We start from the raw sequence: 17,896 nt of genomic DNA on the forward strand, positions 1-17,896 counted from the left end.
AAATATGACTCTTTGTGCTGGCTCTCTCCTTCTGGGAGTCTTAAACATCCTGAACCCTTTCCTTTCCCCACTTCCTCTGAAAACACATCACTCACACACAAGGTATGAGCGGGAGGAGCACAAGCTACGTAGGGCGATGCACATGGATTTGATGGCCGCGCTGTGTGTCCATCTGTCTCCATTTCCCATTTTTCAACCCTGTCTGGGACCAGGGTTGGTTGGAGCACCTGTCCATCCTCAAATCACAGGGTGTGGTGGATGTCTTTGTGCAGCTTCTGTGTGTCTGTAGCTAGATCTGGGTTGGAGGCTCACTGAGCCTCGGTCCCTGTGAGAAACTGTCATTGAGAGTGGGGGTGGGGATTCACCTCCTACCGTTCCCCACTCGGCGTTGCTCGTTTTGGATGGTTGCTGGCCTGCTCTCCTGGGGGTTGTGGTCCGAGCCGAGGTGGCTTGGCCTTCTTCTTTGCCTGGACAGTCACAGGGCACAGATAATAATGTGAATAATAAAGTAAAATAAACAAATAAAACAGAGATGGTTAGAGCTGTGTTTAAGGATTAAAGGATATGACTTCTATACCAAACACCAAAGGAAACAAACAAAAAAATCACATTAAACAGAAACATTGCGATAGCTTCGCGGTGCAAAAATGCAAAGCGCCTAAACCTGCATTCTGTACTGATACTATGTTTCACAATGGAAGCTTATATTACATTATATTACACAAACTGAATTTCCCGGAGGAACCCACCCGAGGGATGAATAAAGTTTCATCTAATCTAATCTAGACTGACGATTTATGATTGACAGGTCATCAGGAAATGGGCAAACAGTTTCAGTCAGACCCGCCCTCTTCGTCATATCCTTCCCTTAAAACAGGACTAATAGATGATGTCGCAGTAGCTTTCACTGCAGGAAAGTACACATAAAATAATACAGAAAAATCCTTCATATTTACACTTTACTTTGAACTAGAATTTCCCTGCATGTATTCCTGTAGAGTAAACATTTAGTGTATTGTTACTAATTTATATTTTACTTCTGCAGCTTTATGTGAAACCGTGTCTGCAATTTCATAAGCACGTACTGGATAGGCTGTTAAAAGATGGATGTATTTCTACTTTAATCCATTATGTTGGAAGTGGCTTGATCTTCTGAAGTTACCCAGGGATTAGCAGTTAGGCTGCACAAGCACTGATGCTCTTTTCCTTTACATCTGCCAGCTGTGTGTAGAGTAACCTGTACAGTTTTGTGGTAGAACGTTGCAAAACTGGTTTTACAGACAGGATTACGTTTTTACACTCCAGTGTTACCAGTGAGTGAAGGTTATCCTTTGAATCAGCACGTCTTTAGCCACAGGAAACTTTCTGAATAGCCCCAGGTCTTTATCAAAGGACAGAATCCATTTATCTCTGGTTATCATGAGCAAAGTCACATTTGAAACACTTCCATCTCTGTCTCACCAAACTACCCTAATCAAAGAAATCAATACCAGCTGAGTATAACTGTGAGCTTTATGTTATATGTTTACTGTTGTAAACTGAGTGGTGACAAACAGGGTTCAACACTGTGCAGGACTCCAGCAGCTGTGCTGCAAAGCCGGCTGATTTGGTGGTGATTAGGTAGCTAAAAGACTTCAACAGTGGTTATAAGAATTATTTAAAAAAGTAAACGAGAAAGACAAACGTGAGGTGAGACGGAGCTGCCTCTGGCTCTAATGCAAACTTGTGTAAGTGAATCAGAGGCTCTCAGTGCTTCGAAGTTGTTTATTCATTCCTAATGAAGTACGACAGAAGGTCAGAGGGACAGGCGAACACATCTGTGATGGTGTAAACCTGAAATCATGCAGCTGCTCAGAGTGCTGTACACGGGTGTGCGTGACAATGAGTAACCATGGTTACAAAAACTCTCATCATCCACAGGGAAAGAGCTCAGGTTATTATATCCCTGCAAAATCAAGAATGCGCAATACTTCAGCATTAGTGTTGTAACATTAATAACACTGACACTTTCAACAAGCTTATCTCTGATTCCAGAGGAAATAACGTGTGCACTGTGTCACTGCTGTTACTTAAGGGGATGGTTTTGCAGTTTTCCTCTTTACATTTTATTTAATGTGTCCAAAGTTATTCTTCCTGTTAAAACAAACTTTTCCCTTCCCATTGTCACCCAGTGCTTTCTCAGTTCAACATAATTCATTTAAGTTGAATATCATTAAACTGTGTGGACACAGAATCGTGCTAATTACTGCCGAGTAACATAGAAACCTACAGTTTCACTCACCAATCTGTAGAAGGGAGGGTTTCTGTAAAGCTAACCACACAGCAAAATATCAGCTGTCAACCAGTAACAGAGCATGTGTTTGGGATGTGGTGGGATGGGACATTTTGGCTTGTGCCTAACAAAGAAGGACAAAAGTGGCATTGAGTTCAATTAGTCATTCTAATTAGGTTTTATTTGGTTTTATTTAAGAAGGTATGTTCAGTCTGTTTTTTTCTTTTGGCAAGTTCAGTGTTCAACAAATAGTTTCAGAAATGCAAATGAAGATGTTGCTTGAAGATGTTTCACCTCTCATCCGAGAAGCTTCTTCAGTTCTAAGGTCAAATGGTGGAGAGTCCCAGATATAAACCTAGTGGGAGTATCCCCCACAGAGGGACAAAAGGACCCCCTGATGATCCTCTAATCGCCTGAGCCAAGGTGTGAAACTGGGTGTGGGTCCCAATCAGCCAGAGTTTCGGGTGTGTTCATTGTGAAACCTGGCCCCACCTTATCATGTGATTTCCTGAGGTCAGATGGCCCAGGATGTGAGTGGGCGTTAAGGCGTCTGGGAAGGATCTCAACACTGGATTATAGATGGCAGAGAGTTGGTGTCGTAAGCCCCGCCTCTGTTCAAAGATGGTCGCTCACAGTGGACATAGATGCTTCTTTCACTCCTCTTTCAAACCATCTGTCCTCTCTGTCCAAAATGTGAACATTGGCATCCTCGAAAGAGTGCCCTTTATCCTTAAGATGCAGATGGACTGCTGAGTCTTGCAGTTGCATGACGAACTCTGTATTCCTCGTCCACACGTAAACACAAAAAAGGAGTTTTAAAAAAATCTCCGTTTTCGGTGATTCGAAACGCCGTTTACGTTTTCAAAATCACCCGTGTAGGTGCGGACGCAGCGTAAAAGAGTTAGTAGTTTATTTTATTACTACCTGCAGATTACCTGTATTTAGTTAATTGTTTCCTAAATGTTTGAGGTGTGAAATAAACCGCAATGGAGCAAAATATGGGCGTGTGTGGTTAAAGGATGTGTTTGCGCGTGCATGTGCGCGCGCGGGGGTGGCGTGAACATTTTTCTTGTAAAACAAAGGGGGGCCTGGCAAAAAAGTTTGGGAACCACTGAGTTAGGAAAACATAACATTTGAAGACAAGTCTCGAAAAAGTACTACAATACGTTATTATTAGTATTAATAGCTATTACTGCTCACAAACCCGCCTGCAATACGAGCCAAATACGTGAGAGCTCGCTTTTATGGATTCAGTGGTGTTTTTGCCGCTGTGGAAAGTGGACATCACAGCAGAGGACGGAACATTACAGTCACGCAGGGGTTTCCCTTATATCAGCTGAGCACCGGACTGTACCATTACCCTGCCTTATGGGGGACACACTAGGGAAAACGGACACAGTTAAAATAATTACATCCAAGTGTGCCCAGAAATAATAATTATCGGGAAGCATTTATACATACAAACTTCGATGTAATTAAAGTTCACGAGCGCTGTATTCAGAATGTTCGGGATTTGTCCGAATACCACCCGCAATTCGTGTAGGCTTCCAAAAATGGCGGCGGTTTCTGTCAGTGTGGAGTGAAACTTTCCTATTTTCAGCGAAATTCTTCCTCCATTCTAGCATTTTGTCGACTGTAGTCGAGTGTTTATTAAAGTAGGCATCTTCGGAAGACACCGGCGTTTGACAGTCGTCGTCAGGACTGAGGGGGTGACTCTAAGCTCCGGTTTTGAGCACCAAATCGCTGAGCTTCCTTCGAAGTTGACGGTAGCTGAGTGCCTGACATTGCGATCATAGCGACTGTTGTCATCGTATCGCTTAGCGCCGAGCCGTCAGGTGAGATTGGACGTCGGTCGATTAGCAGTAGATAGCTTTGCGGCCAAAGGGCGTCGGAAACAAAGCGGTTGGTGTTTGTGTGTGTGGATCGAGCCGGGGCAGATTACAGATCCCGAGGACGTGTCACGTCACCTGTCAGTTGGAATAAATAGGTGCTGTTGGATGTCACCGCCACTCTGTGCCGCACTGAATTTGGTTTGCTAGCGTCGTGTAAGTACCGGCTCATTTTCACCCGTGTTCTCGCTTCACTGTGCGCCCAGGCAGCTTGTTGTGTTTTGGGGCCTACAGTCACTTGCCTCCATATGTTTGTACTGCGCTTTTATTATGCTAGCTAGCTGTTAGCCGTCATTGGCTAATTTGTTGTATTATAATTTGTCTAATGGCATATTGCGGGAAAATAACTAAGTGCAGTTTTCATATATCGCCTACATCGTGGTGACTTTCTTTAGGGAACAGCAGCGAGGGACGTGGTTGGTGTTTTCTTGATTTTCCGGGCTGCCTCAGAGCGGCTCATGGCTGCTCGGAGATTGTAAATGTCAACTTTCTGTCTCTAACGAGCGTTTCTAATGTCTCTTTCCTGATTTGTTTATGTTGGACAGCCATCCTGGCAAATCAAATGGAGAAGCTTCAGGACCTCAGCCAATCAGAGCTACAGGAGCTCCTGGACAGTCCGGAGAGGGTGGAATCGATGGCTCTGGAGTCCGATGAGGTGAAACTGGTGCTTCATTCTTCTTCCCCTTTGTCGAAACGCCGATTAAATTCCCTTAATGAGAAGTCAGGAGTTTGATTATGTGGCATTGCAGTGACCCTACAACCGGTTTCTAATTTAAATCTCAAACGGTCTATAAAGTCTTTCTGCCAAGGTTACATCAGCTCAGTGAAAAGTGACAAAGACGAGGCGGTCAGTGGGAAGCATTTTAGTTTTAAATGTTCAGTAGTTGTGTGGTACTTTTCTTCTTCAAAATAATAAAGTTAGGAGTTATTATAATTGTCCTAGAAGTGAGCAAATAGGGATTTGCCTATGTCCCTGTAACCTTTGCTTTGTTTGCAGTCATGCAAAATTGTTGAGTTGTTCCGAGGAACTTCGTGTCCTTCATCACCTCCTATTTCAAATGACTGACTCATGTCCCCTTATCTCTGAGCTGGTTCAAACTGAGTCCAGAATACTTCAGGTGTTTTGTTTTGTGAAAGTGTTCTGATGATTTCAAATGTTGGCAGATCTCCTGAAATCATTAGGTTAGATACTGACATTGAACTGCTGATTTGACACAAGCTTGCAGAAACCTGAGCTACTCAAGGTGAACAGAGACAACACAGTCACCTGTGAGAGGAGTCTCAGTGGTTTATCTGCCATTTCTTCATTTGTCATCCAGTTTAATCCGATTTTTAAGGACTGAGTGCACGCCAAGACAGAGCAGGGTTTCAGGTTAAAGCTTGTAGAGAGTCACTTTGTCGGTTGTCACGCTGTGTTAAGTTTTCATAACTTCAACTGGGAGGAATGGGAAGAAATGACGTGCTTTGTGGCATGCTGCTAGCAACAAAGTGCCTGAAGATGACATTTCTAACTTTGCTAAGCTGCCTGTTGTGTGCAGACACAATACTGGTTCATCCCTTGAGTGAGCCGATTTTTCTGCTTGAGTGATTTATAGGTCAGAGTTAGGTGGCTTAACAAACCAAATAACATTCCCCTGAACATGATCAGGTACAAGTACTGAAAACAGCCAGTGTCCAAAGAAAAGCCTGAGAACTGTTGCTCACTTTGAAAATGACGCGTCTGACTGCGTGGAAGCAAAATGGAAAGAAATGAGGTGAAGGCTTTTTGGGCAACTCTTTATGCCAGCCTGACCGCAGTGACACTTTCAAACATGCTGCTAATCCCAGAGGCCAACAGACGTTTTCCACTGACGAATGTGTAATATTGAGTCAGTAAATAATGACGCTGCGACACAGTTTCCTTTGAGTTCTAGTCGTCTCATATTAAGACTGTTGTGAAAGTCGTGTGATGTTTTTGGGGTCGTAATCGTGGAAAAAATGTCCCCATAGCTGTATATGTGCGTCACAAAATAATAAACATTATGTACTCACGCATGAAAAACAGCAGTCAGATAAAACTGATGAGCTGTGCAGAGAGCGGACAGACAGCAGAGCTGTCCCACTGATGCCACCAAAGTCCAGTCCAGGGCCGGATCCTGGTCTTGACTTGACTGAACGCAGCGTTAGGAACGTTGTTCAGCTGTTTCACATCGCAGGGCTGTACACACAAAGACACAGGCTCGTGTTAAAACTGTAAAGATATGCCTCAGCTGTGACGCGTACTCACAGTACAGGAACAGGACACGCACACACTTATGTCAGCCTAACAAACTTATTAACTGCAGTTATTTTACACGCCAAGAACAAGATGGAGAATCCGGCTCGTTTGCAGCACACACGAGGCTCCTGTGTTAGTCGCTGTGGTTGCAGTAGTGCTTTTGATATGACTCGATGTTCTACACGAGGAGAATCTGCTGACATCCTTCCACCAAGTCAGTCCATCGTTCGGTCTTTTAGAGAAGACTGCTGAGGCTTACTAAACGCCACATTTCAGTACTTGTATATGTGGTGATGCAGACACACTGAAGGATCTACACAGACACGTGTTTGATGCCGACACTTAAAGTTCTAATTCCCATTGCATCACATGCTTTTGTTTCAGATCCAGAACATCCAGCTGGAGAGAGAAATGGCTTTGGCATCAAATCGCAGCCTGGCTGAGCAAAACCTGGACATGAAGCCTCGCTTGGAGTCGCAGAAGGAGCTGCTGGTGGAGAGATATTCTCAACTAGAGGCAGTCAGAGAAACCTATAGACAGCACTGCTCCCTGAAAGGTAGGGGGAGGGATGAACACTGCACACTACTGACTGCACCTGACTCACTGTGTCACTGAGTGAGTTTTCATCACGTGCGATGATCACATAAAAGCCACTGATTGTCAAAAAAGGTTAAAGTAGATTTGTCTTTTTGGACGTTGACTATAAATGTCTGAAATGGGAACTGGACTGATTCACGTACAGCACTCTTCTACTCTCTCTGAGCTCTTACTACAACATTCACACACACTCACACTCTGATGGATGAACTTGAACCTGGTTGAGTATCTTGGCGTGCAGACTGCAGGAGGCAGCGATCGAACTACCGACCTTCTGGTTAGTAAGTGACCTGAAGTGTCACTCAGAAGCGTTTCTTTGTTTTTCACCTGATGGGGTGTTGTTGTCAAACTGCTCCTATTTTTCCGTCTGTTATAGGACTTTCTTTTTTTACATAGGTACACTTGGTGTCATTTTACACATTTATTTCTGAAAATGTCAGAGCCGTGCATCATTTACTACAGCAGCGTTTCTTTATCATTTAATGTGTAGTTAAACGCACAAAGGGGAGTGTCACTGGTCGGGGTCAGGCGATGATGTAAAGTGAGTTTGACATCTACTAAAATTAAAGTCTCAGATGACTCTGAATCCCGGTGACCTTGACCTCAAAATGAGAGGTCAGCCTTTCTGAAAAGAGTTTCACATTTATACCACAGGTGCTCCTAGTATGAGGCTGGCAGTGCCAGTGCCCTGGGTGTGGTAGTAGTACACACAGTGTGGGCACTGGACCCATCCCTCACCGTGGCCCCTGAAAGCCTTGCTTTATGTGACTCAGGATTTTATTATTTCTCTTCTGCATCTGTATGTTTGAAGTGCCTTTGGAGAAGATACCCCAGGTACTCTTTCATGCATCCATCTAGGTTTGCATGTGAGGCTGTTAAATGTGTTCATGGATGCAGCTCAAAGTTCAAATGTCCTTGAAGTGTTAGGTGAGAGTGAAAAACACCATATAAACGCCAGCCATGTACCATGGGCCAAACTAAGACTGGGTGGGACGAACCTCATGGACCTGATAGTCAGACGGAGTTTCGAGAGTGAGTCGGTAATAAACAGTCACCTCAGTGAAGGAAGGTTCCCAGTTCGAACCTGTTGAAAAACCTGCTTGGCAGGTTAGCTGGTGATTTGACAGTGGCTCATTGTGCGACAGTACATGGTTATCTGTGTCTGTGTTTAAAAACAGAGGGAGCGCCAGCTTCAGAGAGCTGAGTCTTTATGTGCCCAATACATACAAATCCTAATAAACTGGCACCAGATGAATGTGCAGTGTTGCAGTGAGTCGTAGTTCTTCCTCCACCGCTGTGCAGGTGGAGCTGCCAGATAGATGGATCGATACATGAGGGGACCATGGCAGTATTGAGTCTGTGTACAGCCACCGAGCCAGAGTGAGCGAGGCACTGTGTGTAAAATGGTTCGTTCAGAATGTGTATAAACCCTCTTGATTCAAAGCTGAAAGTGTGCACTTCAGCACCGTTATTGAACGTTCGTTTGGAAACAGTCTGCAGAATCTCTGTCCTTAGCAGCTGGTGTGTCACCTGTGCAGCCCACCCAGGTAAAGTCTATTTGTGGGACACACAGGTGGGAATTTCCCAGCATGCCTCTCAGTTTGCCTGTGTTTTTAATCCATTATAATAATGTGAGTCCACAGCTCTCATCAGTCTGAGCGTTTATCTGAGCGTTTAATGTTTCCATCATCAGACACGCCCAGGCTCATACTCGGTCTCTTTCTAACTCTTGCTCCCCTCAGATGGCATGGCAGGTCAGGTGTCTCCAGAAGCGCTGTTCTCAAGACTACAGACAGAGGGCAGCAAAACAGAAGAAGAGTCAGAGGTCAGTGTTCGACTGTCAAACATGTTGCAGGTGCATCGTTTAACGTAAAGGCAGACGCGTCAATGTTTTTAACGTGGGCTCAGCATGTTCAGGTAATATGAGCGAAAGGCAACAGTTTAAAGTTGGGTTCTAAACGCCGACGATCACGAATAGATTAAAGAGTTTCCTGAAGATGGGATGTGTTGTTTCTTATGAGTCTCTGCATGCATGCAGACATGACAGCGTGGTGGAAGTCAGTGTGTGGGCTCAGGAGCAGCGTTTCCTGCTTCACCCACTAATGCATGTACCATTCGATGAAACACTGATGAGTTTTAAGTTGGATTTTTGAGGCTGTTTCAGATTAACTGGACTGTTCTGTGGTCTGACCAATCAAAATTATTTTTGATGCCGCCATCTCTGAGATGGAGCAGACAGACAACCTGGTATGATATCATTACACGATGCATTCTGTAGCCATGATTGGCTGTACGTTAGTGCACATGGTACGGTGAATTTGCTCCTGAGTGAAGAGCCCATTAATGCTGACACATCAATGCAGGTTTTGGAATCACACAAATCACCATCAGATGATGTCTTTGGTTCAGAAGGTCTCAGCCTGTGAACGTCTACGCCAGTGTAAAGTTAGTTTCTCTTCATAAAAATTTATGGACACATTCACACGCCGATGGATGCATCAGAAAGCAACGTGGAGTTAGTTTCTTGCCCGAGGATATTTGGCATGCAGACTGGGATCAAACCACCAACCATCTGGTTAGTAGGTGACCTGCTCTGCCAGCTGAGCTGCAGCCACAGGTGTCAGGATGTGGTCAGCTTTCACTGAAGTGATCAGACAAAAGCTGGGAACGCTTTGTTGTCCCTGTGGAAGAGCGTCTGAGCTGCTGCCTATGGTACCCACCCCCTGAAAAGCAGCGATGGATGGGTGAGCTGGGATTCTACTTCCCACGAGCTCACTATGCTCCAGTCAGATGTGACTGACGTAAACGTCACCATCAGGCAGCGAGCGTGAGGGTCCACGTGACCTCCTGATGACTCTGCTCCTCCTCTTTACTCAGCCACACTCACTGATGCCTGTAAATATGCGACCCACCTGTTTGTGACAGCATGGTGGACACTAGGGTTGGGCGATATATTTACGCATGCGCAGGCTTTGTGATGGGCGGAGCAATGTAATTATGCACGGACTGATTTGCGTGTTTACAACACAGAAGTCCAAACATGGACGAACTCATTTCCAAAAACAATTATGGCTGTCAGCGTTAACGCTGCATTAACGTGATTAACGCCATTAAAATCTGGAGCGCAGAACGAACGAACTTTGGACAAACTGCCCAAAATACGCTGACAGAGACATTTCAGAGATTTTGACTGTCTGTCATGCAATCGTGTTTGTCGTGATGACCCCTCATTGACTCGCCAATCACCAATTTGGGATGAAAAAGGTAAACCTAAGGATGTAACCACAGCGGTGTGTCACTCGTGCAGACGTATAGTGTGAGCAAAGTCCTCAAACACGACTAACTTAGAGGAGCATGCACGCGTCCACCATCCAGCTGAGTGTGTTAGGCTGTCACCAGCTTCTGCAGCTCCAACAAGCATCTGAGTGCCCTGTGAGGAGGGGCATCGCAGATGAAAGAGGGTGTTGTTAAAACAGCGCTATTATTTGTATTTCTGTTGACTGCTTCTATTAGCTACATTATTATTAGCAAACCTACTCATGGGCTCAGTCTATCGGCGATAGTCAGTATATTCGTCCAGTCGCCCGAACAGCTCGTGTCTCCGTGCTGTGTTTTGGATTAGTTGCTTCATTCATCAGGAAATTCAACTAAAGACTAGCTGGACTAAGTGCGCCCCTGGGCACACTGTGTTATCTAGTTGGGCAGCTCAGCAGTGCAGACCTATCCGAACTAGAAATGCTTTTACTTTGAAGGATTTTGCACTTCCTTTAACAGCGGCTGCTGTTTATCTGGGCTGTGGCAGGCTGTGGGCTTGTTTTCAGGGTGCCGTCACATTGTGCAGGTTGTGAAGCAGTGGGTCCCACCCCGCAGCACATCATTAGTCTGTGGCTACTACAAGTAATTTGACCTTAGAGGTAGTTTGATACCTGCTCAGCAGTAAGCACCGCTCATTTGTCTTACCTGTCTCGTCCCGCAGGCTCTAGCAGATGAGTTTCTGGAGGGATCTCTTCCGCTGGACTCCTTCCTCGACCGATTCCTCTCCCTGCGCTCACTCGCTCACAAAAGACGCGTACGGATAGAGAAACTCCAAGAAATCCTGCGACAGAGGAGCGAGGGCAATGCCACCGCCATGACGTCGTCAGCATGCCTGAAAGAGGACTCTGCCACCCCGCTGTCACCGTGGGATCAACAGACAACAACAGCAACGACGACGAATCAACAGCAGCCGAGTTCCAAACCTCAGAACGCCTCTCAGCCCGTGTCCTCGTCTGCAGGGGGCTCATCTGGGCTCCCCTACAGTCCGTACCCCGTGTCGGGCCCTACTCCTCCTGCTGTAGTGGCAGCAGCAGGTTCTGTTCCAGCCAATGCCCCGTCACAGTTCCCTCCTTACCCAGGTCCCACTTCAGCTTTCCCTCCGGCAGGGAGCTACTCTGGCCCTAGCCCCCCTTTTGGGCCTCCAGCTTCGGCCAGCTGCCCTTACCCGGCCCAGCCCTCCTTTCCTTCGCCACATCCGGGCTCAGCATTTGGCCAGTACACCCCGAGCCACGCTCAGAGTGGCCCTGCGCCCTACCCGGCCTCCTACAGCTACGGGGGCTACAGCTACCCATCTGGGCCAGCCTATTCCAATTCTCAGTCAGCAACAGGGAGACCCATGTACAGACCGGGATATGGAGTTCCACAGCCGTACTCCTGAAAGCACTGCTGCTCCGCTGTCTCTCTTCTTCTTAAATCTTTCCTCCTTTGCTGTCTCACCATTTTCTCTTCCCTCACTCCTGCTCTCCTCGCCCTGTCCTTTCTCCGATGCTCCCAGACTCAAGAGGTCTCTCGCTTTACTTTGTTGCACTATTTCTCTAATATCAGTCTGTCTCTGTTTATTTCTTTGCCCTTCCTTTGTCGACCCACCAACTCCCCCTACTCTGGTCTCAGGTTGTTGCGTTTGTGTTTAAGCGTTCAAACACTGTCTCTGGCTCACTCACCTTCTTCCTTCTGCACATCGTTGTCTCCTCCCTCCTCTTCCATGTCATTTGTGTGTGTGTGTGTGTGTGTGTGTGTGTTGCTGTTTGGCAATCAGAAAGTCCTTATAGACACAAGTGCACTCCCCCTTATGACAAATACATGGCAAGAATCACACTCTGTGACAGTGTCCCCATCCCCTGCCATAGTCTGTGTGGTTCACATTGTTTTCTGTGAGCACCGACGAGATATGGAAGCTTTATGTTCTGCTTTGATGACCTCTGGGCGTAAATGATGCCATTAAAAAGGAGAAGGCCGGTACACAGTACGATTCTTACATGAAGTTGAAGTGCAGGGTTTGAAGTTCCCATATTCTTATCTGTAGCTGCCCGGATATTCAGCTCTTCCAGTTGCAAGCGAATGTGAACGCGGCCACTTTGTTTCCTTTAACCAAAGAAACTTCTGCTGATGACACTGCTTTCATTCCTCTTCCTTTCATTAGTGTTGGACAGAGGAAGCAAACTGCAGCAAGAGATGTCACAGTACTACGTTTGTAGTAGTGCACACCAATGCCAGTAGCAGATACCAGAGTAGAAACAGCCGGTGACTATCTCAACAGCAGCAGCAGTGTGCGCACTGCCCCTTTAAAACAAGAGCCCACCGTGTGTAACCTACAGTACACTACACAGAAAATACCACGTGTATTTCCAGGTCACAGTACATGTACAGCATTTGGAAGCTACTGTAAGCATTGGTGCTGCGACGTCCCCAGCTGCAGCTGTGTCAGCAGCTTCTCCTCTCAGCCCTGCTTAAAGCACTCGAAGAGGAAACAGGCAGACTTGGAAAATTCTTCAGATTCCTGATCCCGACTGTGATGTCCTTTCCTACTTTTCTGTAAAGTCAACAAACATGTCTGTTTCTGTGAGTGGAAGCCTAGCTGGAGAACCGACACTGTAGGCAGGTTTCTGGTTTTCTCCACACATCTTCACGATCTTTTGCTTTGTATTTTTCCAATAAGTAATTCAAAGGGAAACCCAGGAAGGGTCGCTTGTCAGAACGGTCACACTCTTGATTTCCTTATAAGCATGTTTTATCGTGGAGAAGCTGACACAAAGGGATTAGTTGGTGTCACTCATGTTGCTGTGTGCTCCCTGCACCTCTCTGATTGGTCCACGGAGGCTCTCCAAAGTCAAGCTTTGTGTTGGCTTCAAACACTTTGGCACTGCAGACCATCGTAGGTGAGGTGGAGGTGTTGAAGGGAATTTAGTATGTGTGTATTTTTAAACTGAAGTGCCAACATTGTGACAGGCAAACGCGTAAATCTCACATTTCTTTGGTGACGAGCTGTACCTTACATCCCTCCAAGTGACTGAACTGAATCTAAAGTGATCTGGCACTCAGAAATACTGCACCGCTAGAAAGCTCCAGAAAGCTGCATTAGTGAAGCGAGCTCAGAGTTCAGGCGACTGAATGATGATGATGATGTTAAAGAGGGGGAGGAATCCCGGTGTGGTTGTGCAGCGGAGAGCGGTGTGCAGAAATCCTTTTTGTTTCAGTGCATGTCAGACACGCAAAGAGCAAAGTTGAACCTGCTGTTAATCAAAACACGGTAAATCTGTACCTGAAGACGGGCTGTGCAGGCTTCAGCTGAGAGCTGGCTAATGCTAGGGCGAGCACTGTGCGGATACATTCAGTCATTATCGTAGTAGCCAGTGTGAGCCACGCTTCTTCAGATGTTACATGATTTAGAAGAAGTTGGATATCAGCTGACTTCCCTGCCAAGGTCAAAGATCACCTCTTCCTGCTTTAAGAGCTGTCGCTAAGACTGCTAGCACAAAGGCTTTCACAGTGGCAGTAGCAGGTGTTCAGTCAGTCAGCAAACAGTCACTGTACACTCAGTCACACAGAGGTTTCTGTGGTGTTTGGAGAGGTCATTTATTTTTTATTTAACCAGGTTAGTATAACCATCCTCTGTTCCTCTGCCTGTCTGAAAGAGCCTGTGATGGACGGCTGGCTGTCAGAAAGAAAGCAGAAGTGTAAAGTGGCTCGCTGTGGTGAAGGAGCACATGCTCCACCACAGACACGAGCATCAGACTCGCTGTAAGGTCTGCTGTTAACAAAGATGGAAGGTTCGCTCTTCTGAACAGGGAGGGAGTCTGATGAAACTCACTCGTGTACCGTCTGCACATAGAAAACACTTAGAGGCACAGGTACAGTCAGCTGTTGCGTGTAACTGACCTGTCTGTTACTAGCCACAGAGCGCTAAGCCACGGCAGTAAGGTTCTCTTTATAAACCGCTCGCTCACCGTGCTGATGTCTGTCACAGAGCAAAGACACTGAAGGAAAGAGACCAGCATTAGCTCCTCTGCAGGAACCAGGTACCCCGAGGGCAGTGACTGCAAATGTACTTTAGACCTTTCATGGCAGTAGTCGATGTAATTGGCAGTTCACTGTTTGCTTTTCCTGGTTTACGATTACTGCCAACTCTGAATTGATTAATGCTTGATAGAAACTAACATATAAACAAATATTTCAGCATTAGGTGAATTAGTCTTTTATAAAGGGTGCCTTACTCCTCACAGGTAAATGTGGGCTGTAGCTGACAGAGTGCATGTGATGGCTCACCTGAATCCAGCTCTCAGTACCTCAGATGTCCACACAGTGGCACCAGCTGACAGACTGGCGCCGTCTGATTGGATGAGAGCTGACGCTGCACCTCTCTTGGTGCTAACGTCGCCCTCTGGTGTTACCTGTGGAGTCTTACTGCACACACACACAGCAGATGTCTCGCTGGCTTCAGTTGGTTTTACGTGAACACGAGTAGGTGACGACTTCACATAGAGATGCTGCAATAACCCGAGCATGACGAGCTTTCACATACGATAAAGACATGACGGTGGTGGATTTGTCCTGAGGACTTCAGTGTTGTTAGGAAAAATGACGACAACAATAATAATAGTTTTACAGTGTTTTAGAACAAGCACAAGGCAGATGTCTTAATATAGTTAGCATTAATATTCTGGAGGGAAATATCAGATTGATTTAATGGTTCTGATCTGGAGGGATTCTATTACTGATGATGTAGATGGAAAAAGAGAAAATGTTTTCTTTCTTGTTTTGGTTGTGAATAATTAAACAAGTTGATTTGAAGTAAAATGCTCAGAGTCTTTATTACGTTAGGATTCATGGAGTCATACTGCTATAAAAATGATTTGTGTGAGGTGCATCGAGTCATGAAAATGAATCTTAAATGTTACCAAAACCTTCACTCATCAAAGTTAGGTGTGTAAAGTTCTCTAATACCAAGAAAACCCGGTTTTAACTGGATCAATGAGGAGCCACTGATATCAACACAAGGAAGCTCCTTACATGAGTGGAGGGCTTCACACCAGGACCATGAGACTGCACGCTACATGGAAGGAAGGAGGCCGAGGACTGGAGAGCATCCGGGATGGAAACACAAACGCAGGACGATGGCGTCCAATGGTAGCGTGCTTACTTACAGCAGGAAACTGGGAACGAAGGAGAGGAGGCATCGTGGAAGGACGTAAGACTCCACAGCATGCACCACTCACAGACAGCGGCTGGACTCAGGACGCCAGAGCCTCCTCAGGTATTTTAAGGATGTACTTCACAAGTTTCCCTTTTTAGCACTTTGGGATTCACCTTGTTGGTGTAAAATTATTATTTTATGGCTGTCAAAGTGTTTTCTTTCATTTCTCACAGACTCGAGTACAGAAATGGGAGCACATGGTGTGTTTTTTGACAAAGTTACTAAAGATTTAAGATTTAAAAATGGTACATGGTGCAGTTTTCATGCTTGAATGATTCATAGATCAGTGTCAATGTGCAAAAAATCATTCTTCTGATCATGTCTGAGGAACTAATATGTCAATAAATGTCACATCTTTCACTTCAGTAGTCCACGTGCTGCACTTGTTACAGTGTGTTGTGATATACCATGATACTGATTTGAGACATTACGGTTTTTCAAAGACTTTTTCATTTACAATTCCTTTTAGATGGGTCAGTGAGTTTTGTTGTATACGCTGCAAACACTATTCCCAAACATCACGTTCTTGCCTGAGAGACTGATACGAGCTCGTGGATGTGCTGTGGTTGATGGTTTGTGAAGCTCATGACGCCAGCTCCTGTGAGGGGAAAACGCGCAGACATTTGGGAAATTCAGTGCAGAGAGGAGTAGGAGTTGAAAGTTGTGGGGGTTTTGTCGTATCTACGGCGCCGTAAACCAGAGGTGGAGAATGAGAGAAAACGAGAGTGACGAAGGTGACGGAGTAAAGTAGTGTGCAAAGTCCACGCCGAGATGAATCAACAACACAAGATATTTTTGTTTGTCACAGACCCAGAGGATGATGTATGAGTTCACTTAGTCACAGTTCCTGCACAAACTTGTCATCTTGTGGTGTCGTAATTTATGCTCGGATCTTTGCACATGGTGAAGTCTAAGGAAACGCTAATCTGCTGCTAACATGACAGCACGCACACAGGGCCTCCAGATCCTGCTGTGGGATCAAATGTACATGTTTTTGTCACATGTATACAACACATCATTGTTTAAAAAGCCGCAGTGATTATAGCACGTTACACACCACGTCTCACTTTCTACTATGTGAATCTAACATTCACACTCTGATGAAATCATTTTAGCATAGGATCAAACCACCAACCGTCCCGTCAGCAGATGAGTAGCTCAAGCTCCTGAGCTACAGCCACCCGTCCCTCCCTGTACTGTTTATGTTATATGAATTCTTACTTTGGAACATTGTAACTGCTTCATGTCTTGTACTGAAAAGATCTCTGACAATGTGCTTGATATTTACGCTCTGCAGCTGTAGCTCGCTGTAAGCAGCACAGTTCTTGTGTTTCCCCAGTGCATCAGATTACAGCGTGTTACCTGAGAGCTCACTGTTATTAATGTGTGTGTGTGTGTGTATATATATATATATATATATATATATATATATATATATATATATATATATATATATATATATATATATATATATATATATAAAAAAAAAAAATAAGTAAACACATAATATTTATCATAACCTGGTATAAACATCTTAATTTGTCATGTCTGAAAACGTTTACATTCATGATCCCAAACAGCCAACTCGATGCTCGGCTCTGCTCCAGCAGCCAAACTGTATTCCCCCCCAGTCTGTCTGCACACAGCACGGCAAACTGAGTGTGTGCTGACACATACTGTCTGAGTGTGCCGTATTTTGTGTTACAACTTTGTATTAAGTTTGTTTTCTTGTCTTTACGTTTTGCTAATAACATGGCTGCACTGCTTTTATTCTTCTTCATGCTGCAGCGTCCCTTTGAAGGGTGACGATGAACGACTCTCAGCACCAACTTTATTTATTAAGCACTTTAAAATCAAACGTGCTAAACATAGACAAATAACATAAACAGAAAATAAAATCAAACATGTTAAAAATAGAGAATTTAAAAAAAGCCAACACTTGATTTTACTCGAATATATATTTTTATTATTGTTTGTTTAATTTAAGACAAAAAAAAAAATTAAATGAATGAGAGGTAAAACTTGAGGGGGTAGGGACAAATAAGTAAATACTTCAGCCTACTCCTTTTCAAACAAATAATGGAATGATATTTTGTAATGATTGTGAAGGCACCTGTTTGAAATGTTTGAAGTAAAAATGAGCTGAACTGAAATTTATTTATATAGCACATTACCAACAGGCTGCACAAATCGCTTTACAATGTGAAATACCACTACAACAAATAAATGCACAACAAAGATGCAGAGAAGAAAAAATAAAAAATGAATAAATATGCTGTGTGAATTTTAGAGGTCATGTGACTTTATGCTGTGTTATAAGAATTTAAACTTATCTTAAAACTGCTGTAAGCCTGTTATACATTCGATTATCTACA

General features: G+C 44.8%; 1 protein-coding gene across 2 annotated transcripts; it reads left to right on the plus strand.

Moving 5' to 3' along the window:
- The first annotated feature begins 3,713 nt into the window (after nt 1–3,713).
- On the plus strand, nt 3,714–15,124 carry vps37c (VPS37C subunit of ESCRT-I). Of its 2 annotated transcripts, none has more exons than XM_086294532.1 (5): nt 3,714–4,107; nt 4,707–4,816; nt 6,803–6,974; nt 8,758–8,840; nt 10,992–15,124. In XM_086294532.1, exons 2-5 carry the CDS (start codon nt 4,724–4,726, stop codon nt 11,706–11,708), a joined length of 1,065 nt encoding a protein of 354 aa, XP_086150658.1. In that variant the 5' UTR covers nt 3,714–4,107; nt 4,707–4,723; the 3' UTR covers nt 11,709–15,124. The 2 variants fall into 2 exon arrangements, with proteins under 2 accessions (XP_086150658.1, XP_086150657.1); XM_086294531.1 differs by having other exon boundaries at nt 3,717–4,317.
- The last annotated feature ends 2,772 nt before the right edge of the window (nt 15,125–17,896 follow it).

This window comes from Aulonocara sp. 'chitande type north' Nkhata Bay, linkage group LG6, assembly GCF_057382095.1.
Source record: "Aulonocara sp. 'chitande type north' Nkhata Bay isolate Kocher_YH1m ecotype deep benthic linkage group LG6, A_spYH_male_GT1.1, whole genome shotgun sequence".
Lineage (NCBI taxonomy): Eukaryota > Metazoa > Chordata > Actinopteri > Cichliformes > Cichlidae > Aulonocara > Aulonocara sp. 'chitande type north' Nkhata Bay.